At 40.4% G+C, this 27,849-nt stretch overlaps 1 protein-coding gene across 1 annotated transcript; it reads left to right on the top strand.

The window, feature by feature from the left end:
- The first annotated feature begins 263 nt into the window (after positions 1-263).
- Positions 264-24,271, top strand: PPP2CB (protein phosphatase 2 catalytic subunit beta). The gene is made up of 7 exons (XM_070364297.1): positions 264-730; positions 12,948-13,157; positions 14,737-14,910; positions 17,142-17,231; positions 17,349-17,510; positions 19,168-19,286; positions 23,574-24,271. The coding sequence occupies exons 1-7, from the start codon at positions 629-631 to the stop codon at positions 23,644-23,646; spliced, it is 930 nt and encodes a 309-aa protein (XP_070220398.1). The 5' UTR covers positions 264-628; the 3' UTR covers positions 23,647-24,271.
- The last annotated feature ends 3,578 nt before the right edge of the window (positions 24,272-27,849 follow it).

Consider the following 27,849-nt stretch of genomic DNA (forward strand, 5'->3'; position numbering starts at 1 on the left):
AATTCCCTCTCCAGAGCACTAAAAAAGAAGAAGAAGAAAGAAAATTCTCAGAGAAAAGGACGTAAAAGAAGAGCGAGGAGAGACTGGTGTGGACCCGAGTGGAGAAGTACGATACAAAAGGGAAAAGCGAGACAGCGGCGCGCCCGTCGGCCTGTTTCTCCGCCGCGCCACACAGGGCGCTGCAAGCCTGCTCGCGTCCCGGGCCCGGAGGCGCCACCCGCTCGCCTTTTTTCCCGGCGGAAATGCCCAGGCGATGACGGAAAGCCGGAGGGAGGGGAGAGAAAGAGCGAGAGAGAAGGAGCCTGGGAGGCGAGAGCGGCCGGTGGCCGGCAGGCGGCGGGTGCCCATCCTCCGGCGGCAGCTGCGCGGAAGCCCCGCACGTCCCCGCGTCCTTCACCGACTCTCCGGGCGCGCGGGCCGGCGGGCCGGGGCGGGCGGGGGTCTCCCGGAGGCCGCGCGCTCGGAGCCGCCCGAGGGGCTTGGGCGGGGCGCGGGGTCCGCAGTGCCCGGCTCCTCCCTCCCCCGCCGGGAGCTGGCGGCGGCGGCGGCGGGGGGCTAGGGGAGCGGCGCCCGGGGCGGGGGCGCGCGGGGGGCGGGAGGAGGCGGCGGCGGAGGGGCGGGGGCCGCCATGGACGACAAGGCGTTCACTAAGGACCTGGACCAGTGGGTGGAACAGCTGAATGAGTGTAAACAGCTCAACGAGAACCAAGTCCGGACGCTGTGTGAAAAGGTGAGCGAGAAGAGGGGCGAGGTGCGGCCGGGGAGCCTCGGCTGGGTGGGGGAACCCCTCCTCCTTCCCCTCTCGGGCCGCCCGCCCGCCTTCATCCCGGCACCCGGTCCAGGCACCCGCGGAGCTGCGTCTCCCGCTTCGGCATCAGACCCCGGGCGGGGCCGGGTTTCCAGGACCCCTCTCGGGACACAGCCCTTGGTTAGGCCCAGACCCCCGCTCCGCCCCGGATCCAGACCTAAGGCGTCCGGGATGGGTGGGCGGGGGCTCCGTGGCACCTGGAATTCATCACCCGAGTGTGATTGTGGGGTGACCGGCGCTGTAGTGAGGATTGCTGACAACCCCATTATTAACCCCGGCGGACTGGCAATCCCGAAGCTTCAACCGCCAGGCAGATTAATCTCCTGCAGCCTCGTAATGGAAAGTGCACCGAAATGAGCCTGGGTGTTGTGAATTATCAACGCGCGTGGTAAGAAACAGAGGCTTTTTCTCAGGTGACTTGGCCCTTCAAACATCGCTAATACTTGGTAATGCGTCAGGCATTTGTTTGTAGAGAGGTGGGTGTGATGGCAGACTGTGATTTTTTAAAATAGAAGTTGACTCTAGTTGAGACAGATGGTGGCTGGTCTTCACGTTGAGAGGCTCTTTGGAAGCAAAAATGTTTGATTTTTCAGAAACAAGACGGCAAGTCTTCAGTTTGGCAACAGTGCCTACCTGAAATGATAAGTGGGGTCTGTGTTTCTCCTGCAGGGTAGCACTTTTCAGAAGGTTATTTCTGTTTCTGTTACTTGTAAGGTTTTTTTCATTGCCAAAAAGTAATAAAATATGCAGATGGTTTACTGTTTTCAGTCGCTCTTGATTGTGTGATCGTAGACAATCTTCTGAATTCTGTATCCATTTTTTTCTTAACCATTGGAATTATTTTGGACTTTACTTTTTTTTCTCATTCATCTTTTATAGCCTAGACTATTTTTATGTAAAAAGGTCTCGTGAAGGAGTAACAAAATTATTTATCCTTTAATGCTTTTGAATTGTTACGTATTTTTAAGCCATAATCCCTAAGACTTTCTTGATTTTGTTTGGAAAGCAGGATGCCTCAGAAAGGCATTGAAGGAAAGATTTTATTAATATTACTTATAGAGGACCCTTAAAATTAAATGTCTGAGAAATGGAAGAGTTAGTACTAAGTTGAAAATAGTGTTTTGTTTTTTAAATTAAGTGTAACGCTGTTTGGGGTCTTTATTAACATTTTTTTTTTTTGAAGTATAATGTTGCATTTAAGTGTTCAACAAACTTATTCAGCTATAAACATACAATATTCTTTTTCAGGTTCTTTTTCATTATAGGTTATTACGTGACACTGGGTATAGTTTCCTGTGCTATACAGAAGGTTCTTGTTGTTTCTTTTATATAGTAAAGTAGTGTGTATATGTTAATCCCAAACTGCTAATTTATCCCCTCCCCATCCCCTTTTGGTAACCCTTAGTTTGTTTTCTATGTCTATGAGTCTACTAAATAACTATTGATACAGGAGGATGTATTTCTGTAAATAGAACTGGCAAAAAGTGGTATATTTGTGTTTCTGAGACAAATTGCTTATGGACCGCTTCAAGTTCTGGCTGCATTCAGTTTTCTTGTGTGATAACCTGTAATTTCACGTTTTAAAATTTGCTTTAAATCGCTGTCTCTCAGGCTCTCCTGTCAGGTGAAATAACCCAGTTCTGCAGTTAGCTGAGTCCGTTAGCCTCACTGTGACTAGTAGACGTGGACTGTAAGCGGTGGGCAGCGGTGGTAGTTGAATCGGCTCTTCTCTCTGACTGTCTGATAATTTTAAGATGTCTTTCCGGAGAAGAATGTTGCACCCCTCCTCGATCACACGATCCTTTAATCACCTGAGCAAGCTTTCTGAATTTGTCCAGAGAGATTATTTTGACTTCAGCTCCTAAATAAATTGGACTGCCAGTCCCTAGAATCTTTGAGGTATATTTAAGCTTATATCTTACCCACTTTTTTCTCTGAATATTTGTACTTTTCCACCAAGCATGAATTTTTAAGTGGCAGCTCTGTCATTTATCTTTATCCTCCACTTTTGCCAGGGACGTGGAGTGCTCCGCCGCCCCCCGCCCCTCTCAGCAGTGCTTGGTGTGGAGCCCCTTTCCAGCAGCTATGGCAGACCTTTGTGGTGTTGGTTTTCTGTCACCTAACCTTACAGTTCCATTTTACTTCCCTACCTCTGCCCTCCTTTTTCCTGCTGAGTGCAGGATTTGTTTGTAATGGCCAGCCTGCATTCAGACCCTGGCTCCACAGCTTGATGGCTGCCCAGCCCTGCCCCTCCTATTCCTTATCGCTAAGGCTGGGGTGATTACTGACCTCCTGGTTTGCTGACCTCCTGGGGCAGTTGTATTAAGACTCCACTGGAGTGAAGTCCTAACAAGAAATTTGCAGTAGATACTAAATGAAGAAAAGCTAAAAAAAAAAAAAAAAAAACAGCTGTTCTATCTTCTTTTAAGTGTCATCCTATTTTCTTTTGGAAGAAGCTGCAAAATAAACAGATTTGTCGATATGACTTCTCTGTGGAAAATGTACTTCAAGAGAGGTTTTCCATTTAGTGGCTCTAGAACTCTGAAAAAGTTTCGTTATTTCTTGTGATCCCTGTTACCTGAAGCACAAACTGCTGGGATTGGTAGTAGTTCCTCACTTGGTCTACTTAATATGTGTTCTCCCCTTCCAGGTCAAGAATGGCAGGCATAAAGAATATAAGAGAAAATAAAAAGTTAAGCCTAATGTTTTAAAACTGTAAAAATCATCTTTTTGTTTAATTCTTTGTGACTAGATTTTAGTTTTTTTAAAAACATTTTTTGAGAGTCTATTAGAAATATTATTTTATAGAAAGTTACATCATAGGATGGTGATTTCTTCCTCAAAATTAAATTTCTGTTCTAACTCAGATTGCCTGAATCTTAATCAGCTGAAATTAAAGACCAGAGTGGTACTGGGAAATAGCCCTGTTTTGAGGTAGTGGCAAAATAAAATCCGTCCAAATGCCAATTGGAGAATAACTATTGATTAAAAAATATATATGGGTATGCATGATATGGTATGTCTGGCCTTCAAGGTTAGTTTCTGTCTAGAGAAAAACTGTTTGCATAAAATAGTTAAGGCATGTCTTCCAAGAAGATGACCAACTCTTAACATGAACTTAAATTAGCAGTCCAGGGGCTCCCTGGTGGTCCAGTGGTTAAGAATCCACCTTGCAGTGCAGGGGACACAGCGTCAGTGCCTGATCTGGGTCCCACACGCCACGGAGCGACTAAGCCCGTTCGCCACAACTTCCGAACCCACGTGTCGCAGCCACTGAAGCCTGCGTGCTCCTAGGGCCCCTGCTCCACAACAAGGGGAAGCCCATGTGAAGCAGCGAAGACCCTGCACAGCCAAAAATTAAATAAAAAAAGTTTTAATTAAGAAAAAAAAACGAGCAGTCGAACTTAGGGGCCAGTTGCACGTTTTGCCCTCTTGGTGGGCAGAGCGGTTGCTTCTCCGTCTGCGCACGGTGTGCACCGTGATTTATAAGGATAGGGGCCTGGAGAGCCAGCCTGGCACAGCTGAGCACATTCTGACTAGAACTATATTTAACGTTTGGTAGAGTCTCAGGAGGAGACATTTTTAGGCTCTTCGACCTGATAAACTTTATTTTATTCTGTAGAACCTTGGCGATGATATTCTAAGCAGGGAGGGAAATTTTAGCCCATGTGTGTGCAAGCAGAGCTTTATGCTGATGATTATACAGTGGCTACTTAGAAACAATTTGAGGTTTGTATAGATAAATATGTAAATTCTGTATTGGTCTAATGGATATGTTCCTGGGTCCTGGCCTCAGCCTTGAAAGAAGCAGAATTCTCTGTAGGGTATTAACTTCACTGATGTGAAATAGCATGCGTAAATTCATGAATGCCTAAAACCATCTTAATGAAAATTAGGTCCTGGTAAAAATGATTTTTCTGAGTTGAGAAAAGCTCTCGAATGGTTTTCTTTAATAGTTTGTACTTAAAATTGGTGTTAACAGCCAAAAAGCCTGTTACTTTCATTTTAACTTACCTTGAGCCAGCTCTGGTGGCCCATAGAGTTGAAAATGCAGTGATGGAGAGGACGTCCCTGGTGGTCCGCTGAGGAAGCACCTGCCTTCCAGTTCAGCGGCACCGTTTCGGTCCCTGGTCAGGGACTAAGATCGCACGTGCCGCAGCGAAACAGCCCACGAGCTGCAGCTGCTGAGCTCCCGAGCCACACCCAGGACCTGACACGGCCAGATACAAATAAGTCATTCTTTTAATTCAGTGATCGAGAGAGAGAGTAGCGTGTTTCTGTCTTACTATAACAAAAAATAGCATGACTGCGGTGAAGTCTGAGGTTAAAACCCAGTATTACCAACTGAACAAATCATTTTCCGTGCTTATCTAAGCCATCCTTCATGTCAGACAGGTAAAGAAACTAAACCAGACTGGACTAGCATGAACTACTGCTCCGACTAAAAAGCAGCCTTTTTTAAAATCAGTTCATCATTTCTCAGCTGTCCATAGGATGTGTAAAATCATGTTCACAGATAAAATGAAGATAATTATATAAACTACTTTCACATGGAATAGTTTTATTTGCAACATATGTCTTACTCTACTTTGAAGATCTTGCAGAGATTTTTCCTTCACTTTTTCTTTTAGGTGCTATGAAGGGCTTGGTGGATGAAGTCTTCTTTGATTAAAGGAAATCAAAATGCCATAAATTGAAGTTAAAATTAATACCAAAACAGTCACTGCATTTTACTACATAAACTATGTGTATTTCCTGAACTCAGTTTTTCTAAGAAAAAATGGCATTAAAATCACTGTCGTCCTTTCCTGGCAGTCCAGTGGTTAGGATGCCACGCTTTCACCACAGGGGATACCAGCTGAGTCCCTGCTCAGGGAGCCAGGATCCCGCGTGCTGTGTGCTGCTGCCAAAAAATAAAATTAAAAAAAAAAAAAAAGATCCCTGTCATCTTTCCAAGAAGGCTAGTTCAGAGCCACAGCAGTGTTTCACATTTAGGTTTGGGCTTTCCTTGTATGTTTAAATTGAAGTACAATTCGTATAGTATAAACGTTTGCCCTATAAAGTGTACAACTCAGTGGTTTTAGTATATTCATCGTTTTGCGGTCATCTCTACCATATAATTCCAGAACATTTTCATCACTCCGGAAAATAAACCCTGTGCCCACTAGCAGTCAGTCCTCACTCTTCCTTCTCCATCCCCTGCGGCCACTGATGGACTTCTGTCTCTATGAATTTGCCTGTTCTAGACACTTTATATCAGCGTCATCATGTGATACATCCTGTTTTGTGTCTGGCTAAAGATTCCACGTTGTAGCCTGTGTCAGTATTTCATTCTCTTTTGTGGCTGAATAAAATTCCCTTATATGAATATAGCACTGCGGTTGTTTTTAGGTTATTGCCTAAAAACAACAATAATAATTAGGTTGTTGCCATCTAGAATTTGTTTCAAAGTTCAAAAAGTTATTTTTTAAGATTGAAAAAGTGCTTAATCACCCAGTCATGTCCAACTCTTTGCGACCCCATGGACTGTAGCCCGCCAGGCTCTTCTGTCCATGGGGGTTCTCCAGGCAAGAATACTGAGGTGGGCTGCATGCTGTCCTCCAGGGGATCTTCCCAACCCAGGCATCAGACCCAGGTCTCCTACATTGCAGGCGGATTCTTTAACAGCTGAGCCATCAGGGAAGCCCATTGAAAAAGTAATACTTTTTTTTTTTTTTTAATTTAAGCATCTCAAAAATGTAGGGAAGGAAACCAGCAGGCTCCACTGTTAAACCCACCTTCCCCTCCCATTACCGCCCTACCTCAGAGACAAACCTGAGGTGATTTTCCAGCCTTTTGTTCTCTCTGTGCAAAAAGCATGTGTTTTGTGGGCTAGTGAGGATGTTTGTGATGTACGGTTTTTATTAAGATGGGATCACAGTTATCCTAAAACCTTTTTAACCACACAGTGTCTTGTTCTGTGTACATATGCATGCCTCATTCTTTCTTAATTTTAACAGAGTATATGATTTTTTTCTTACTTGTGTTTCCAAGCTTGATATTACTTGGCATATAGACACTTGAGTGTCATTGAACTGAAAGAAAAAGTTGGTTCCCTTTAAAAAAAAAAGTCAATTCTCATTTTTGGAAGAAACCTCATAACTGCAGGAGGACAGGCCACCATACTTACATTAACCTTGCCCTGTAGGATCTAGAGGGCTTCCCTTGTGGCTCAGCTGGTAAAGAATCCACCTGCAATGCAGGAAACCTGGGTTCAGTCCCTGAGTTGGCAAGTCCCCGGGAGAAGGGAAAGGCTACCCACTCCAGTATTTTGGCCTGGAGAAGTCCATGGACTGTATAGTTCCTGGGGTCGCAAAGAGTTGGGCATGACTGAGTGACTTTCATGAGATTTAGAGGTTTATTTGATCTCATCTTTTTCAGAGATCACTCTGTTCTGTGGCTTTCTTTAGATGAATTTGCCTAGGAGTAAGAGGTAATCACTTTTTAATAGCAGATGATTTATGTATAAATAGAGGGGAAAGGAATTTGTATGCTGGCTATCCCAAAACCAAATTCAGTAGCTTTGTGGTATTTTGGTTCCAGTGATGGGCACCAGCACAGAAATAGAGATGTCAATAGCATGTCACCTGTTGAGGGGCTGGGAAGACTTGACATTTCCATTTTGTGTATTCTTAAACATAGGTAGAGTGAAAATAAAGAATTATATGTGAATGTCATTTCCAAACTTATTTTTTCAGTTCTGTTCATAGATTTGATTTGATGGCAACAAGGAAGAATGTTTTAAGTGGGTGAGAAACGAAACAAGTTTGAATGGATAGGAACACAGCAGTGCATCAGTAGTAACAGCAGTCTGCCTGCATGCATCTGGACCAAGTGGCATCTTGCATCACCACAGTCCTTCACTTCACAGTTTTAACTAGGTCTTATCAGAGTCTTGGGGATGGTCTTGGTCACTGTCACCTGTACGGTGTCACAAACTTCATCCGTAGTTCTTCAGGCACTCTATCATATCTAATCCCTTGACTCTATTTGTCACTTCCACTGTATAATCGTAAGGGATTTGATTTAGGTCATACCTGATGAAGTGATCAACACCATCCCCAAGAAAAAGAAAAGCAAAAAGGCAAAATGGTTGTTTGAGGAGGCCTTACAAATAGCTATGAAAAGAAGAGAAGCAAAAGGCAAAGGAGAAAAGGAAAGATATACCCATTTGAATTCAGAGTTCCAAGGAATAGCAAGGAGAGATAAGAAAGCCTTCCTCAGCGATCAATGCAAAGAAATAGAGGAAACAACAGAATGGGAAAGACTAGAGATCTCTTCAAGAAAATTAGAGATACCAAGGTAATATTTCATGCAAAGATGGGCTCGATAAAGGACAGAAATGGTATGGACATAACAGAAGCAGAAGATATTAAGAACAGGTGGCAAGAAAACACAGAAGAACTGTACAAAAAAGATCTTCACAACCCAGATAACCACAATGGTGTGATCACTCACCTAGAGCCAGACATCCTGGAATGTGAAGTCAAGTGGGCCTTAGAAAGCATCACTATGAACAAAGCTAGTGGAGGTGATGGAATTCCAGTTGAGCTATTTCAAATCCTAAAAGATGATGTTGTGAAAGTGCTGCACTCAATATGCCAGCAAATTTGTAAAACTCAGCAGTGGCCACAGGACTGGAAAAGGTCAGTATTCATTCCAATCCCAAAGAAAGCAATGCCAAAGAATGTTCAAATTACCACACAATTGCAGTCATCTCACACGCTAGCAAAGTAATGCTCAAAATTCTCCAAGCCAGGCTTCAACAGTACATGAACTGTGAACTTCCAGATGGTCAAGCTGGTTTTAGAAAAGGCCGAGGATCCAGAGATCAAATGGCCAACATCTGTTGGATCATCGAAAAAGCAAGAGAGTTCCAGAAAAACATCTATTTCTGCTTTATTGACTGTGCTGAAGCCTTTGACTATGTTGCTCACAACAAACTATGGAAACTTCTTCAAGAGATGGGAATACCAGACCACCTTACCTGCCTCCTGAGAAATCTGTATGCAAGTCAAGAAGCAACAGGGAACAACATGGAACAACAGACTGGTTCCAAATCAGGAAAGGAGTACGTCAAGGCTGTATATTGTCCACCTGCTTATTTAACTAATATGCAGGGTACATCATGAGAAACGTTGGGCTGGAAGAAGCACAAGCTGGAATCAAGATTGCCGGGAGAAATATCAATAACCTCAGATAGGCAGATAACACCACCCTTATGGCAGAAAGTGAAGAAGACCTAAAGAGCCTCTTGATGAAAGTGAAAGAGGAGAGTGAAAAAGTTGGCTTAAAGCTCAACATTGAGAAAACGAAGATCATGGTATCTGGTCCCATCGCTTCATGGCAAATAGATGGGGAAACAGTGGAAACAGTATCAGACTTTATTTTGGGGGGCTCCAAAGTCACTGCAGATGGTGACTGCAGCCATGAAATTAAAAGATGCTTGCTCCTTGGAAGAAAAGTTATGACCAACCTAGATAGCCTGTTAAAAAGCAGAGACATTACTTTGCCAACAAAGGTCCAGCTAGTCAAAGCTGTGGTTTTTCCAGTGGTCATGTATGGATGTGAGAGTTGGACTATAAAGAAAGTAGAGTTCTGAAGAATTGATGCTTTTGAACTGTAGTTTTGGAGAAGACTCTTGAGAGTCCCTTGGACTGCAAGGAGATCCAACCAGTCCATCCTAAAGGAGATCAGTCCTGGGTATTCCTTGGAAGGACTGATGTTGAAGCTGAAACTCCAATACTTTGGCCAGCTGATTCGAAGAGCTGACTCATTTGAAAAGACTCTGATGCTGGGAGGGATTGGGGGCAGGAGGAGAAGGGGACGACAGAGGATGAAATGGTTGGATGGCATCACCGACTCAATGAATATGAGTTTGAGTAAGCTCTGGGAGTTGGTGATGGACAGGGAAGCCTGGCGTGCTGCAGGCCATGGGGTCTCAAAGAGTCAGACACGAGGGAACGACTGAACTGAACCGAACTATCGTCAGTCTTCACGCGTGTTCAGTCATGTCCAACTCTTTGCGCCCTCATGGACTGTAGCTTGCTAGGCTCCTCTGTCCATGGGATTTCCCAGGCAAGGATACTGAAGCAGGTTGTCATTTCCTCCTCCAGCGGATCTTCCCCATGCAGGGATAGAAGCTGAGTCTCCTGTGTCTCCTGCATTGGCAGGAGGATTCTTTACCACTGATTCACCAGGGAAGCCCCTGTCAGAGTCGTAGAGATAATTAAGCTTTGAGTACTAAGTCACATTAAAGAAACAGTCATGAGAATTACATGCAGAGTTACACAGTGTACAGAAAAGAGTTGGCATAGCAGCCCCAAGACCGCTGTCTGATTAAAGGCTGGGTGTCAGGGTTGCCGTTGGTGTCTGGAAGCTTGGATTTGGGGAGGCTTCACACCATTCCCTGTTGAGAATGGCTCACTGTGCCTAAACCATTCATGCAAACAGTGTGATTTATGCTGGACACGTGGTTTTCTTTGAATGTCTAGTGGAGAAGGCAATGGCACCCCATTCCAGTACTCTTGCCTGGAAAATCCCACGGAAGGAGGAGCCTGGTAGGCTGCAGTCCATGGGGTCGCAAAGAGTCGGACACGACTGAGCAACTTCCCTTTCACTTTTCACTTTCATGCATTGGAGAAGGAAATGGCAACCCACTCCAGTGTTCTTGCCTGGAGAATCCCAGGGATGGGGGAATCCAGTGGGCGTCTGTCTGTGGGGTCGCACAGAGTCGGACATGACTGAAGCGCCTTAGCAGCAGCAGCAGAGGGCCCAGTTCCCCATCTGGGCGCCGAGGCTGAAGAGCTTCCGGGTGACGGGCAGGTTGCGCATGGGCGTCAGGTGCGTTCTGTGCAGCTCCGCCTGGAGAGGACTCAAGCCTGCCCTTGGTTTGCTCAGGGCCGTGCGTCTGGCCTTTTCCGTCTGGTGATTGTGCTGTGTCTGTTTTTACTGTCGTAAGTCATAGCTGTGAGTACACTTGTGTGCTGAGATCTGTGGATCGTCTTTTGTGAATCACCAGCAAACCTGGGGCGCTTTTGGGGACCCCTGACACACAGAGGTTTGTACATTGAGAATTCTGGCTGTCAGGTGAACTGTATACTTAACTTCTGCCAGGCCAGCCCACCCTTTGCTTGAAGGGACCCAGAGTGATCGCAAAATAAGAGCACTTTACAATAAAGGGTGTGAGTTATAAATCATTTAGAAACATCAGGGATCTGTACTGTAAAGATAAAAATTTGTCTGGCCTGATGAAGTACTTCATTGTATGAAGATAAAACCTCAGGAAGCTATTAATGTAAAGCAAACACACACTGTGAATGATGTCTCTTAACTCATCTTCATAGTTTTATAAAACCTGTGCTGGGTTAAGATAACCATATGTCCTTAAAAGAACAGTTGAATTGGATAATATTTACATTTTGGTGCTTTTTATTTCCATGTTTAAAATAAGGTACTGAAGATAGTGTTTGTATATGAAGGAGATTTCCTGTTTAGATTTGGAACCATCAGCTGAATGTTGAGGGGTTTTCTCAGTAATAATAAGTACAAGACATCAGGTCCAGGGACTTCTTGGTGGTCCAGCGGTTGACCACTTTCCATTGCAGGGGACGTGGGTTTGATCCCTGGTTGAGGAAGTAAGATCCCGAAAGCCTTGGGGTAACTCAGCCTGTGCACCACAGAGAGCCGGCACAGCCCAAAAAAAAAAAAAAAAATAGACATCAGGTCCAACTGAACTCTGATTTATGTTCCTCAGTTTGATTTTTTTTCCTGAACAAAATTAGGAAGCTATTTTTATGGACTAAACTTGATAAAAATGCTGTTTCATTTGTGAACTTGGACATTTCTGAGCCATTTGTCAAACCTCATAGGAGATACTTGATAATCTCTTTGGTGCTAATTGGAATTACACCTTGTAGCAGCTCTGCCCTCCTCCTTGCCCCATCCCAGTGACTGACTGGGCAGCAGGGAGCTCATGTCTCAGTTGGTACATATATTTTTACCATATTTGCTCATTACTTGAGAGTATTTTTTCATTTACTTCTGATTCTGGGCTCTTATAGGAAAAGTTGTTAGATAAGTGAGGTGTCATGAACTTGAACTTAGTCAATATATTTAATTTGTCACTGTTTATGTATAAATTCTGTACTTTAGGGCCTCTGAACAGTAACTTGAGTTATTAAATATGGAATAGTTGAAATAAATTGAAAATTGTCCTATGAGTTGGTGTAAGGTGTTTGTGAAAGAATTTGAATAATTGTGACTTTTTCTTTAATATTGATATTTGTAATCTATAAATAATATTGTTCATTTAAAAAAAAACAGCTTTGAGATGAAATTTCTATACCATACAAGTCACTGATTTTGAGTGTTCAGTTCACTGGCTTTTAGTACATTCATAGATATGTGCATCCATCACCGCCCTATTAGAATATTTTCATTAACCCAGAAGAAATCTCATACCCCTTAGTTATTACCCCTCAGCCCTAGGCAGCCCTGATGTTCTCTCTCTGTAGATTTGTCTGTTCTGAACATTTCACATCCATGGAGTCATCCAATATGACCACTTGTGACTGTCTTTCACTTAGTATGTTTTCAAAGTTAATAGCGTGTAATCAGTCTTTCATTGCTTTTATTATTGAATAATACTCCACTGAACAAACAATACCATTATTTATTCATTAGTTAATGGACGTTGAGGTAGTTTCCGCTTTTTGTCCATTGTGAGTAATGCTGCCATGAACGTGTGTCAGTTGCAGTTTTCACTTCTCGAGTGTCTGTCTAGGGGTGAATTGCTGGATCACACGGTAGTTCTGTGTGTAACACTCGGAGGAACTGCCAGACTGTTCTCCACAGCAGGTGTACCGTTCTGGATTCCCACCAACACTGTGTGAACGGTCCCAGTTTCTCCACATCCTCAGAAACACTTCTAATTCTACGACGTGTACAGTGGTATCTTCTTGTGGTTTTAGTTTACGATTTTATAATGCACATTTCAGTTGATTTTTTTCTCCACATTTTCTTAAATAGACAAGAAATGATGCCTTCAGATTTGTGGTAGAATCTTTTTTTTCAATTGTTGATTTCATTTCTTTAACAGGCTAAGGAAATCTTAACAAAAGAATCAAATGTACAAGAGGTCCGTTGTCCTGTCACCGTCTGTGGAGATGTGCATGGCCAATTCCACGACCTTATGGAACTCTTCAGAATCGGTGGGAAGTCACCAGACACAAACTATCTGTTCATGGGCGACTATGTAGACAGAGGTTATTATTCTGTGGAAACGGTAACTCTTCTTGTGGCATTAAAGGTATGACTAAAGAAATGCATTTTTTTTCCCCCAAGCTTTAAATCAGCAAAAGACAGAGTGGGCATTGCATATCATAATGTTCTAGTTTATGATCCATTCATTTTATAGCCCCTTAAAATAATGGTTGATTTTACATCTTTGGGGAAAAAGATATGAAAATGATGCATTAAACATCTCTTGCCTATTTCTGGCAAATTATTTCTATAGGTTGTAATCCATAGCTGAAGTCTTGGAATCATTTTTAGTCAACTTAGCCCGCATATATAGTTAATTGATACTGTATTTTTAAAATTCTTGCCTTGAGAAATCTGTTATTCCTGTGTCTTTTCTATTTTTACTGTCATTTAATGCATATCTTCATCATGTCACTTTAATTAGTACAGTAATATTTTAATTAGTACAGTAATGTGGTAACCTACATTTCTGTCTCCAAGACCTGACCCCTCCAAATCTACCTTGCATATGCTGCCAGATTAAATCTCTCATTTAACTTTCATCTTATTTCACTGTTCCCAGCTTTTCAATGATTTTGTGTTACCTTTAGAATCAGGCTTATACTCCTTGACTGATCCTCTACTGTCTAGCCTGAATTTGCTGCTCAGAGTTGGTAGCATAAACTTTTTGCCTCAAATCAGAGAGTTTAAACGTGCTGTCTGTCTCCAAATATTTTCTTATCTGATTTCTTCAGAAGATCAGTCTCTCTTATTTCTTACCCCTCTGCCACAACTCGGCTCAAGTCCTACTGCTTCCATGTTAGCCTTCCTCTTTTTACTCTAGATTATCATGAAACTTGCTCACATCCCTTATTTATGTCACATAGTGGTTTCTTGCCTTGTTTTATTTATTTCTCATTCTTCCTTAAATGAAATTAGTCCCCATCCAGCAGAATTCACGTATTATATTTTTGTGGAACTGGCATCTAGCTTTGAACTCTGTGCTCAGTGTTGGACACACAGTGGTTGCTTAGTAAATATATATGAAGTATGCACTTGCAGCTTTTTGGTTTACAGAATCTGATGCTTTTTCATACTTATCAGACACATTCCTAACTAAAAATTATTCCATAAAGTACATGTCTATGTTCTGTCATGGAAAGGAAGCTATAAATACATTTGAAATTTTGCCCAGATTTTTCAGAGCCTGTTTTTGTGTTTTGTTAGCAAATACATTCTTCCTTGTGGGAAAAAGGAGGAAGAGTGTAGAGTTTATCTCAAGTCCAGATCTCTGGTCTGTGTCCACTGAGCATTAAAAAGTCATAGTGTTCTGGAAACACTGGGAAGACTAATGATAATATGAGTATGAGAAAGTGTTGGAGACAAAGAATCAGGTACAAATATCGGTTAAATAAGAAATTCCAGCGAGGGGAGTATGAGTACATAGTAATGAAGAAAGATGACCATAAAAAAATATTTCAAAGTAAGCAAGAGGGGACCTGGTGATGAGTAAGATAGTTTTTTATTCTGAGAAAGAATTAACATTTAATGTATTGGCCATTAAATGAAGCGGGTCAGAGGTTAATGTGCTTAACTAACACTAGTAGCTACCAGGTATACCATGGGTTCCTTTTCCTTCCCTCCAGGTGCGTTATCCAGAGCGCATTACAATACTGAGAGGAAACCACGAAAGCCGACAAATTACCCAAGTTTATGGCTTTTATGACGAATGTCTGCGAAAGTATGGAAATGCCAATGTTTGGAAATATTTTACAGATCTCTTTGATTATCTGCCACTTACAGCTTTAGTAGATGGACAGGTATGTATGCAGGGGTGGATAAAAGCTTTCTTCTTAGTAATTTAGGGGCTAGGTTTCTGTGACATTCTTTCTGCATCTCCCTGGCCTTGTCTGTGTCTTTCCCTTAAAGTTTCAGAACAGGGCGTTGGGTGAGTTTTATGTGAGACAGCAAATCCTTTCTTTCATCCTTCTTCACCTTCCTGCTTCCCTTTCCACCTATTGATCCATCTATTTATACACTATGCGTTAAGTGACAGTCTGATTCTAAGTAATCGGACAAATCTCCCTCCTTGGAAACTTTCAGTCTTCTACTAACACTCATAAGATAAAAATTATTTCCAGATGACCAAGTGGAAATATGGTGCAGACTGAAACTTTTAGGTGTAGTAAGGGATGCAATGCAGGGAAATGCATTTATTTATAAATCACATTTTATCTGTAGAAAAATAGAAAAGAAATGTAAAATAAACATTTAATTCAAAGAGTGAAACACTAAATAATTTAAAGGATTAATTCAAAATAAAAGCAGAAATGGATACCAACAAATACAGAGTTGATGAATATAGCCAAAAGCAAGGTTTGAAAAGTCTATTTGGGAAACATAATAGTAAAAACTGATCCAGAAAAAGAGGAGGAGGTCGCATAAAACACTGGGATTGAAAAATAAAGCATTACTGTTAAGTATGGAGGTACTTGCATATCACAGGTACAGCTTTACTTCAATAAAGTTGAAAAGATAGGTGAAATTTATTATAGCAGAATATTATTAAACTGCTTCAAAGAATTTAGATCAGTGTAAATAACTACCAGGCTAAGAAAAAACTGAAGAGTTACCAGATCTAGATAGTTTTATAGGCAGATTCTACCAAACCTTTAAGAAATACAACATTTCCATGTTTTAGAGCTTAGGAAAAGATGGAGAGCTTAAAACTCACTCTGTAAAGCTAGTATAGCCCCAATATAACATCAGACATGGCAAGCACAGAAAGATAAAATCAGACCAAAACCATCTGAATGACGTGCTGTATTTTTGAAGCTCCATTAAGGAGTGAAATAGCTTAACTGGATTAAAAAAACCCCCACTGACTATGCTGCTGCTGCTGCTGCTGCTGCTGCTAAGTCGCTTCAGTCGTGTCCAACTCCATGCGACCCCATAGACGGCAGCCCACCAGGCTCCCCCGTCCTTGGGATTCTCCAGGCAAGAACACTGGAGTGGGTTGCCATTTCCTTCTCCAATGCGTGAAAGTGAAGTCACTCAGTCGTGTCCGACTCTAGCAACCCCATGGACTGCAGCCCACCAGGCTCCTCCATCCATGGGATTTTCCAGGCAAAAGTACTGGAGTGGGGTGCCTTTGCCTTCTCCGACTGACTATACTTATCAGCAAAACATCAGAAACCTCTTCAAAATCAGGAAGAAAGTGTCCTCTAAAACTTTATTATTACTATCTCTGACTAAGAATCCCTGGAGGCTGGACCTGGGAGTACTGTCTCCCCTCCCTCCCACCAAATCTTTTATTTTTCAATTTTGTTTTTGGAAGTCCTAGCTAATGCACTGAGCTGTAAAAAAAAAAAAAAAAAAAAAAAATTAAAAGGTATAAACACTGAGAAGTGAAAGTGAAAGTCGCTCAATCGTGTCCAACTCTTTGTGACCCCATCAGTCCATGGAATTCTCCAGGCCAGAATACTGGAGTGGGTAGCCTTTCCCTTCACCAGGGGATCTTCCCAACCCAGGGATCAAACCCAGGTCTCGCACATTGCAGGCGGATTCTTTACCAGCTGAGCCACAAGGGAAGCCCAAACATTTGAGAAGAAAATAACAAAATTATGATTTTGTTATTTGAAAATAACATGATTATGTACTCAGAAAACTCTTAGAAAACTGACAGGCTGTTATATTAGAATCATTAACAGGCATCAGTAGGGTCTTTGCTGTAAGAGAAATTTTAAATTTTTATCTGTCAGCAGTAACCAACAGAAAAGGTAATGGTGGGTGGTCACAAGCACAGAAATTGCATTCTAGAGAAAGCAGAAACACACTACATAAAATACCTAGGATTATAAAGAAAAAAGATAGAAGAAATATATTTGAATATTAACTGCTTTCTCTAATAATGTTTTCTGGTTTTTTCATTGTATTTTATAAAATTTTCCACTATGAACATTATGAAAGATTATTTTGAAAAGAAAAGCTACTAAGGTTGACATTTAGCATTTAATAAAACAAGTTCATTTTTTTTTAAATTCCTAAACAGATATTCTGCCTCCATGGTGGCCTCTCTCCATCCATAGATACACTGGATCATATAAGAGCCCTGGATCGTTTACAAGAAGTTCCACATGAGGTAAACTTAAACTTAGTTTTAATGAAAAAGAAAGAAATATAACCACATGTGGTAGCCCTAGATTAGTCACGTGTGAGTGCTAATAATGTGTGTTATGTACTCCATTTTCCTTGCCAGGGCCCGATGTGTGATCTCTTATGGTCAGATCCAGATGATCGTGGTGGGTGGGGTATTTCACCACGTGGTGCTGGCTACACATTTGGACAAGATATTTCTGAAACATTTAACCATGCTAATGGTCTCACACTGGTTTCTCGTGCTCACCAACTTGTAATGGAGGTATGTGCTTCTCCTGTGGGATGACGATCTCTGCTTCCAATAAGTGTTTCGATGAGGCTTCATGACTTAGAGTGTCAGAAACATCCCTCCCCATTACCTAAAGGAAAGGAGAAAAAACTTGGCTGGTTTTAGCAAGTAAGGAAAATATTGTTGACCAGAGCAAAACTGTAACTCACTTTAAGACTTAGAGAAAAGTTGCAAAAATAGTAACAAAAAAATTCCTTTGTATCCTACACTCAGATTCCTTGAGTATACTTTAATGTTTGCTTCATCATTCTGTCTCTCTCTTCCTGTTCCCCTTTCCCCTGACTTTTGAACTGTTCGAATGTCAGTTGCAGGTGAAATGCTCCTTTACATCCAAATTTCCGTGTGTATTTTGTAAGAATAAGGACTTTCTCCTAAATAACCATGGTATGGTTATCACAGTCTGGAAATTTTCATTGAGAAAGTACTATTATCTAAATACTTTATTCAAATTTTTATTATCTCACCAATGTCCTTTTATAGCTAAATTTTTTATAGCAAAATTTAACTATATTTGTGCGTGTAAGTCTAATCCAGGCTCATGCTGTATTCAGTCCTCTTTGACGTGGACATAATTCCTCAGATTTTCTTTGTTTTGGATAATCTTGACATTTTTGAAGACTACAAGCGTTTTGTAGAAATCGCCTTTGTTTGTGGTTTGGCTGATGTTTCCTTATGATTCAGGACAGGCATTTTTGGCGGGCATATCAGAGTATGACATGATGCTTGTGTCCTTCTCGGCACATCATAGCAGGTCATGAGATCTGTCCCACTGCTGGTGGCATTCACTTGGATCACTTAGTTAAGGTGGTGCCTGCCAGATTTCTCTACCATGATGTTACTATTTTTTTTAAACACTAAAGGAATATAAATAGAATATAATCCTTCCAAACCATTAGGGAGTGGCTTCAGGATGTTAGAGAAAACTTCACTAATCCAGTAGAGTCAGGTAGGGGAACAGCATGTTAAATAAAGAACATGAATGCGGGTGGTAAAGATACACCTAATTCCATCAGTCATTGTAAGGAATGCGAATGGATGGAAATGTGCACTTCCCTGAAATACTGAGACGTTCAGATTGGATACAGAATCAAAATTCATCTGTTATTTGGGATTTATCTAAAACATACTGATACCATAGACCAAAAGTACAGGGATGGGAAATGGTGTATCAGTATATCAATTAGATAATTATCCAAAGTATAGCTAATAATATGAGCAAGGCTTTAGATACTTATAAATAAAAAGAAGTCTTCACTGATGAAAACTGATCTGGTTCTACAGGAGGGAATAATTCTAAATTTTAATTTACCTAGTAATAGAGTCAAAATTCATAAAGCAAAAGTTGACATAATTTATGAGGAGGAATTGAGACCTCTTCCATCACTGTGGGAGAAATCTGAATACACATCCTAGCCCTGATGTCAAACATAGACCAAGCAGAAAAAGGTATTGCGCCCTAAGTAACAGAACAGTGTCCACAGGTGAGCCTCAGTGCAGATGTCTAGTATAAAAGATGGGCACCACATCAGGTGATGCACAGAATAAAGGTTGCATCTGTCAGCATAACAGTTTTACGGTGAAATACTGGTTTTGATGGGTTGGGTTTTTTTATTACTTTTTAATGTTGCAGGGATACAATTGGTGTCACGATCGGAACGTGGTTACCATTTTCAGTGCACCCAATTACTGTTATCGTTGTGGGAACCAGGCTGCTATCATGGAATTAGATGACACTTTGAAATATTCCTTGTAAGTACCTTTAAATTTTAATTGTATGGAATCACTTTTAAAAGGAGAACTATAATGTAGATTATGAAAATTAGAGGTAGAAGATTTCTGATTTTGGATTAGTGGGCCAAGAAACATGGCAAATCCTCTCCCCAACAGAACCCACCATTGGACTGGAGAATGTTACATTAAACTGTTATTTCACGTTTTTGAGATTTGTCCTAAATGTATACAGCAAATGTAGACACACTGATTCTAGAAGATCTGCTGACTCTCAGCATAACACCTGAGTCTGTGGAATTTGAGTCACAGTGTGTTCTCTCCTGTTTCCAGATCCCTGGTACAGAAGCTACTCTGTAGGTGTGGCCAAGAAGACGGGGCTTCTTCCCCGACACAGGCAGATGCCAGCATATCTCAGCCTCCCCAGTCCAGTTCTGTACAGTCAGTCAGGCTGAGACTCCTTTCCCCTTCCTGGTCCTAGGGTGGAGGCTGTATTCCAGTTGGGCACATTAGGAGTAGAGACTGCTGCATCCCTGGTTTTTGCCAGCACCGGCTCTAGAACAGGGGATGCCACGAAGAAGTGGGCCTTCATACCCGCCTGCATCTCTTAGCAGTGAAATGAAAGTTCTGTTCAGAGAGATGCAGGGAAAAGTTCCTCACCTTTGCCTGAGGGGACTGACCTTACTTAGAACAGAGGGTCAAGAATTGCAAGCCTAAGTATTGTGTTGAAGACAATGGGTAATATGGTGGAGACCAATGAAGAAGGCTCTCATAGCTCCCACAATATTAGTAGCAGTAAGCAAAAGAGGAAAGCAAGGAGAACTTTAACAGATAAAACCAGGAAAAGAGAAGAAGAGCTTTCCTGAGATCATCACAACTGGGAGAAAAGAAGGCAGTACTCAGTTACTAGGCTGTATGGACACAGGTGTAGTCAGACATCACGGTCAAAATGCTGAGAGTCTAAAAGAAGAAATCCTGGCAACAGTAAGAGAAAAATGACTTACAAAAGAGTACCTCAATGGAGTAATCAGCTGACATCGCCTCAGAAAGGCAATGAAACATTCTTAAAGTGCTAAAAATAAAAAAAATCCAGGTCATAACCAGCACAACTTCAAAATGAATGCAAAAAGGGCATACTCAGATAAACAGAAACGGAGAGAATTCCGTGCTAGCAGACCTGCCATATAAGATACACTTCAGGCTGAAAGCAAGGGACACCAGACAGTAAGTCTGCTACACACGGAAAATAGTAATTGCATCTTCTTAATGAATTTAAAAATCAGTTGCATGACACAGTATGGATATATTTATAGTATAGTTGAACTTATAAGAAATGGAATATACAGAAATGTAGATTTGACAGTAACAGCACAGAAGAGGTGGGGGGGAACAAAGCTGTACTAAAGTAAGGGCCACCAGATGGTAAATTTGAATTAAAGGAAGTATATGAAGAAAAAATGAGGAAGATATTTAACAAAATCTATAAATATATACTCACTCTCCTGTCTCAACTTAAGGTTGTAAGAGTGTGTAAAATAGTAATTACATAGTATACTAATTATATAGTATTATATATAATTTAGGGTTTATAACATATATATATGTGTGTATAACATCAGTAGCAAAAAAAAAAGGAAGTACAGATGGAAAGGAGCTATATGCTATCTAGGAGTGAACACCTCTTAATTCACTAGAATTTACAAATCTGAAGTAGAATTTTGCAAGTTGTATAGTCTAGGTTCTAGAGCAACTGCTAATAAAATAAGTGTACAGTTATTAAGGAATTTAAATAGTATGTTAGAAAGTAATATTTTACTACAAAGAATGCAGTGAGAGCAGGAACCAAGAAACAAAAGGCATAATTTTAAAAAAGAAAATGACAGGTATAAAATCCAGTCGATATCAGTAGCACTGAATGAGTCATCAACATAATGCTACCAAAGCGCAGAAATTATCAAGTTGCTGTTTTTGTTTTTAAATATCTAGCTTTATAATATCTATAGGAAATATAATTTATATTCAAAAACATGAATAGGTTAAAAGATGCATGATGAGAAAAGATATGCTATGCAAATAAGAACCACAGAAGTGCTGAACTGGATATACTAATGTCAGGCCAAACAGATTTCAAAACAAAAATTGTTACTAGACGTGAAGAAGTATATTTCACAGTGATCAAGAGTCTGACTGTCAGGGAAATATGTCACAAAGATAGGCACTTGATAGTGGAGCCCTGAAATACATGGAGCAAAAGGAACAGAACTGAGAGTCAGACAATTCAACCATAGCTGGAGACTTCATTATGCCACTTGGCAGTAACAGGAGTGCACAGAAGACCAGCAAGAAAATAGAGGGCTTGAGAAACATTTTCCCTCACATCTACAGAACTCTCCACCCGGCAACAGCAGAACAGTCTTCTCAAACACGCCTGGAACATTGTCCAGTACTGACCATGTGCATGGCTACAAGCCAAGCCTCAGTAAATTTAAGAAGAATGGGATCATACAAAGTATATTCTCCAAACATGGTTGGATGAATTAGAAATCAACAACAAAAGAAAAACTAGGAAAATGTATAAATAGGTAGAAATAAAGTCACTCCTAAATAACCTTTCAGGTAGTCAAAAAGAAAATGAGATGAGTGAAAATGAAAACACAGTGTACCAAAACTTACAGGATATCCCAGGGAAAGCAGTGTTTTCAGAGAAATTTATGGTTGTAAATGCCTATATTAGAAATCAGGTAGAATTAGAAGTTGACAGTCTGTAACCCAGAAGAGGGCTCTCACCAGAACTCACTCGTGCTGGTACCCTCATCTCCAAATCCAGCCTCCATAACCTATCTTTACATCTTATGGACCTAGAAAAAGAAGAGCAAGTTAAAGTTAGTGCAAGCATATGGAAGGAAATAAAGTTAGTGGTGGAAATAAAATCAAATAGAAAAATACTGAAAACCAGTGAAACCAAACGTTTCTTATTGATAGAATTGAAAAGCCTTAAGTAGATTGGCCAAGAAAAAAAAAGAGTGAAGACCCAACATGAGCAAAATCCACACAAGCCTTACTGAAATAAAAAGAATTGCAAGGGAATACAAGGAATAACTGTATGGGGGCAAATTAGGTAAGTAGGATAAAATGGATGAATTCCTAGAAAGACAAAAAGAAAAACTACCAAGACTGACTCAGTAGAAATAGAAAACTTCAATAAACCTGAAGCAAGTGAAGAAATTGAATTAATAATTTTAGGACTTCCTACTAAGAAAAGCCCAAGCCCAGTTGGCTTCAGTTGTGAATTGACCAGATGATTAAAAAAAGGAGTTAGCACCTTTTTTAAAAGGAAAAGCCTGCACAAACACCTCCAAAAAAACAGAAGAGGAAGGATTACTTCCCCAGCCATTCTTTAAAGATATTTCCTAATACCGAAATCAAAGACGTTTTAAGAAAACTACAGACTATAGTCTTTATGCATATACAGATGCAATGATGTGCAACAAAATAGTAACCAAGTCCAGCGGTATATGAAAAGGATTATACACTGACCAAGTGGGGTTTATCCTAGGAATGCAAAGTTGGTTCAAAACAGGAAAATTAGTCCTTATAATAAACCATATTAACAAAGGACAGAAACCACATGATCGTCTCAGTAAGGCCAGAAAAAGCCATTTGTCAAAATTCACAATAAAAATACAGTTGACCCCTGAACGACACAGATTTGAACTGCATGAGTCCACTTACATGTGGTTTCCTGTTTTAGTTCTCTAACACTAGTATTACAGGATCCTTGGGACCACAGGCAGGAACCACACATACAGAGGGCTTGACTGTAAGTTATACTCGGATTTTCAACTGCAGAGGGGCGGGACCCCAACCCCTCCCTCGTTCAAGGGTCAGCTGTACCCACCTAGTCAAAGAAGGGAACTTTCCCATCCGAATAAAGGTCATCTACAAAACCCCCATAGCTAATTTCATCATTCTTAATAGTGAAAGACTGAATGCTTTTCCCTTAAAATCTAAAACAAGCATGTCTGCTCTCATTGCTTCCATTCAACTGATGATAATATTACAGACCTCTTATGTCAGACGTGAGCCAGACAGCTTGTTAGCTTAAATCTTCACTGTGGCTTAGTGAGCTGGTTTTGTGGAAGAGAACACCTGCAGTGACTACCCAGGGTCACAACACAGAAAAGGTGGGAGACGAGCACTGCTCTTTCTGCCTCAACGTCTTGTTCTTAATTGATTTGTATGCCTGCAAAGTCAAAACCTGTAACCAATTGCTTTCTCTCTTTCTTTTTTTTTTTTTGCCATTTATAGCCTTCAGTTTGACCCAGCACCTCGTCGTGGAGAGCCTCATGTGACCCGGCGCACCCCAGACTACTTCCTGTAAATCCCTCTTGGGAAAACCTGCCTTTGTATGTGGAAGTATATCTGGCTTTTATATATATATATATAAATATATATATATAAAAACAACAAAAAGCAACAGTAATCTATGTGTTTCTGTAACAAATTGGGATCTGTCTTGGCATTAAACCACATCATGGACCAAAATGTGCCATACTAATGATGAGCGTTCAGCACAATTTGAGACTGAAATTAGTGCAACACTAAGTTCTAGATCAGTCGGTCTTAACAGTTTGCCTGCTGTATGTGTAGTAACCATTTTCCTTGGAACTGTTCAAGCAAAAAAGGTAACTAACTCCATCTCTTGCACTTACTGGGAAATTTTAGTTAAGAGTGTTTAACTGGCATGGATTAATAGGGTTGGATTTTTAAGAAAAATTCACAAGCTAACTTCCACTTAATTCATTACCATTTATTTTATTGAAATGTATAATTAACTGAAAAAAGGATTCTTGGGAGTACGTTGTCATAACATTTAAAGAGATTTCCCTTCTTTAAAACTAAATTACTGTTTTATGTTGATCTGCATATTTCTGTATATTTGTCATGATAGTGCTTGCATTCTACTTGGTGTACTGAGCAAATAAACTTTCTGTTTTAAACAAAAATGTATTGAGTTACTGTGGTACACTTTAAATGAACATTTTACTTGCTTGAAATTTCATAGATCTCTGACTTGTAATAATAGTTGTGTTGAGGTACTTTCGCCCCCCTCTCCTGCCTCCTCCCCCTTCTTTCAACCTGGCTTCCTTTCCTCCCTTTCAAATCTTTGATATTAGTACTTGGATCTGAAGTTCTGTGTCTCTAGGAGGTTTTCTGAGAGACTGTATTCTTGTATTTAAGGGCTTCCCTGGTGGCGTAGAGGTTAAAGCGTCTGCCTGCAATGTGGGAGACCTGGGTTCAATCCCTGGGTCGGGAAGATCCCCTGGAGAAGGAAATGGCAACCCACTCCAGTATTCTTGCCTGGAGAATCCCATGGACGGAGGAGCTTGGTGAGGCTACAGTCCACGGGTCGCAAAGAGTCGGACACGACTGAGCGACTGCACTTCACTTGAGGTACTTTAAATGTGGTGTTCTTTGTATAGAACTTATTTTCAGAAGAAAAAAATTTTGATAGTACCCAATAACTTTAAGGCCATAATAGATTATTATTTGTAAACATCATCTCATTAGGTAATTTGTATTATGCAGATTTTTTTAAGTCTTTATTGAATTTGTTACAATATTGTTTCTGTTTTATGTTTTGGTTTTTTGGCCGTAAACCATGTAGGATTTTAGCTCCCAAGAGAACCTGCAGCCCCTGCATTGGAAGGCGAAGGCTTAACCACTGGACCACCAGGGAAGTCCCCCTGTTATTCACATTTTAAACGGTGGATTATATGCTAAAACTGTAGGATAGCATATGGCTGGGTAAACGCTTTTAAAGACAAAAATATGTTATTTTATCTTTACCTTTTAATCTAGAAATGAGAATAATCTCCAGATAAACTTTAGTACAACTGGTAGGACTAGTTAAGTGTGTAGTATAAATCCCAAGTAGTAGAAAGGAAAATACAGAGTCCTTATGTGGTGTGAAGAAGAAGGGGAAAAAAAAAAATTTGAATTTTTTCATCTTTATATAAGAAAATGACATGGTAAAAATAGGTATAAACATCTCAAAATTACAATCAATGTAAATGAACTATATTTTCTAGTTGAAAGACATAAAGGGTCAAGTTTGATTTTTTAAGAAAATCCAGCTATATAGCTGATTACAAGACACATACCAATAGCAAATTATTTGGATAGGTTGAAATTAAAAATAGATTAGACCAAGAAAAGATGTTAAATGAGGGAAATCTGGAGTAGCTATATAAATATTAAAACAGAGTTGGAGACAATTTTAACAGTGTAAGATCAATACAAATGGAGTTAACACATAATTTAAACTTTTATGCACATACCAAAATAGCCTCAAATATGTTAAAAAGCCTTAGAAATGCAGAGAAAGATTGACAAGTTTGCATTACAGTGGCAGAGTTCAACTCACTTCTCTGTTACACAGTAAAACACAAATTGTGGAAGATTTGAAAATATTTGAATAAAATTGATAGAATAAACATATATACATCTCTGTATTCCAATAGAGAATACAGTCTTGTCAAATTTATATGGGACATTTATAAAAATTGGCAATTATTAGGCCATAAGGCAAGTCTCAGAAACTTTCAAAGAACTGATACATGACACCAAATTCTGACTGTAGTGCAGTTAATTTAGAGGTTAATAGTGAAATTAAAAAATAACTCAAGGGTCAAAGAAGGCTATGGCACCCCACTCCAGTACTCTTGCCTGGCAAATCCCATGGACGGAGGAGCCTGGTAGGCTGCAGTCCATGGGGTCACTAAGAGTTGGACACGACTCAGCAACTTCCTTTTCACTTTTCACTTTCATGCATTGGAGAAGGAAATGGCAACCCACTCCAGTGTTCTTGCCTGGAGAATCCCAGGGACGGGGAGCCTGGTGGGCTGCCGTCTGTGTGGGTCACACAGAGTCAGACATGACCGAAGTGACTTAGCCACTAGCCAAGGGTCAAAGAAGAATTAAAGGAAATTTAAAATTCCATAAAATAGAATTTAGAAAAACTGGTTATGAAAATACATATAAAATTATATAAATAAAATATCTAATTTTTTTTGGAACTCACCTTGCAGCACATGGGGTCGATAGTGCCCCAACCAGGGACTGAAGCCATGCCCGCTACATTGGAAGCATGGAGTCTTAACCATGGACTGCCAGGAAAGTCTGGATGAAATATCTAGAACAGCCAAAACAATTATGAGAAACAAGAACAAAGAGTACATTTTCTTCCCTATGTCAGAATTTAACTATACAGTTTTTAAGACAGTGTAGTTTAGGAATAAGGATGAACATATAGATCAGTGAACAGAATTGAGAGTCCAGAAATAAATCCTTCTATTTATAGTCAACAAAAGTAGCGAGGCAATTCATTAAGGGAAGAATTGTTCAACAAATGGTGTTGGGAAAGTGATGTCCACGTGCAAAAGGGTGAACTGAGGTGCTTAACACACAAAAATTCAGTAACAATGGATCAAACAAACTTTAAAAAGAAAACTCCTTTGAGAATGGGTTAGGCCAAGATTTTGTCAATGATATCAGAAGAATGGTACATAAAATTTTTAAGTTGATAAACAGCCTCATTAGAATTCAAAACTTTCGTGCTTCAAAGGACAGAATTAAATGAAACTAGAAGATTGCATCACATATCTAATAAGGGACTTATATCCAGATTTTAAAAGAACTCTTACCACTCAGTAAGACAACCCAGTTAGAACATGGGTGGAGGATGTGAATAGACATTTCACTAAAGAAGATACACAAATAGCTAGTAAGTATGTGAAAAGATCAACATCATCAGTCATTAGGAAAATGCAAACTTACGCATAGTTGAGATTTCACACTCATCAGAAAAAGTGTAAGGATTTCCTTATTTATTCACAAATAACAAATATTGGTGAGAATGTGGAGAAATTGGAGCCTTCATACATTGCTATCAGTTAATTTAAAAAGGTGCAGCCACTTTGGAAAACTTGACAACTTCATAAACGTAAATTAACTATGCCCCAACAATTCCATTCATTCATATCTTCCCAAGAGAAAATGCATGTTCACACCAAAACATGCATGCAAATGTTCATTAATTATAGCCCAAAACTGGAAACATTCTAAATGTTCGTTAACTGCACAGTGGATAGACAAAAATGTTACAGAGTGGTAACTGCTACTGCTAAGTCACTTCAGTCATGTCCGACTCTGTGCGACCCCACAGACGGCAGCCCACCAGGCTCCCCCGTCCCTGGGATTCTCCAGGCAAGAACACTGGAGTGGGTTGCCATTTCCTTCTCCAATGCATGAAAGTGAAAAGTGAAAGTGAAGTCGCTCAGTCGTGTCCAACTCTTAGCGACCCCGTGGACTGCAGCCTACCAGGCTCCTCCATCCATGGGATTTTCCAAGTTAACTGAAACATAACAACATGGATGAACTTCAAAACATGCTAATAAAAGAAGCCAGATATGAGACACTACACGTATTTCATTTCTAGGAGATGCCTAAAAAAAGGCAAACTTATGAAGACAGAAGTAGATTGAGTGGTTGCCTAGCCAGTAGGAATGGGAACTAACTGCAA

The sequence above is a fragment of the Bos mutus genome, chromosome 27 (genome assembly GCF_027580195.1).
Source record: "Bos mutus isolate GX-2022 chromosome 27, NWIPB_WYAK_1.1, whole genome shotgun sequence".
Classification (NCBI taxonomy): Eukaryota; Metazoa; Chordata; class Mammalia; order Artiodactyla; family Bovidae; genus Bos; species Bos mutus.

Coding starts and splice junctions, on each gene's coding strand:
- PPP2CB (XM_070364297.1), top strand. CDS start 629: ATGGACGACAAGGCGTTCACTAAGGACCTGGACCAGTGGGTGGAACAG. Junction 17,511..19,167: donor CTCACCAACTTGTAATGGAG/GTATGTGCTTCT, acceptor TTAATGTTGCAG/GGATACAATTGGTGTCACGA. Junction 19,287..23,573: donor GACACTTTGAAATATTCCTT/GTAAGTACCTTT, acceptor TGCCATTTATAG/CCTTCAGTTTGACCCAGCAC.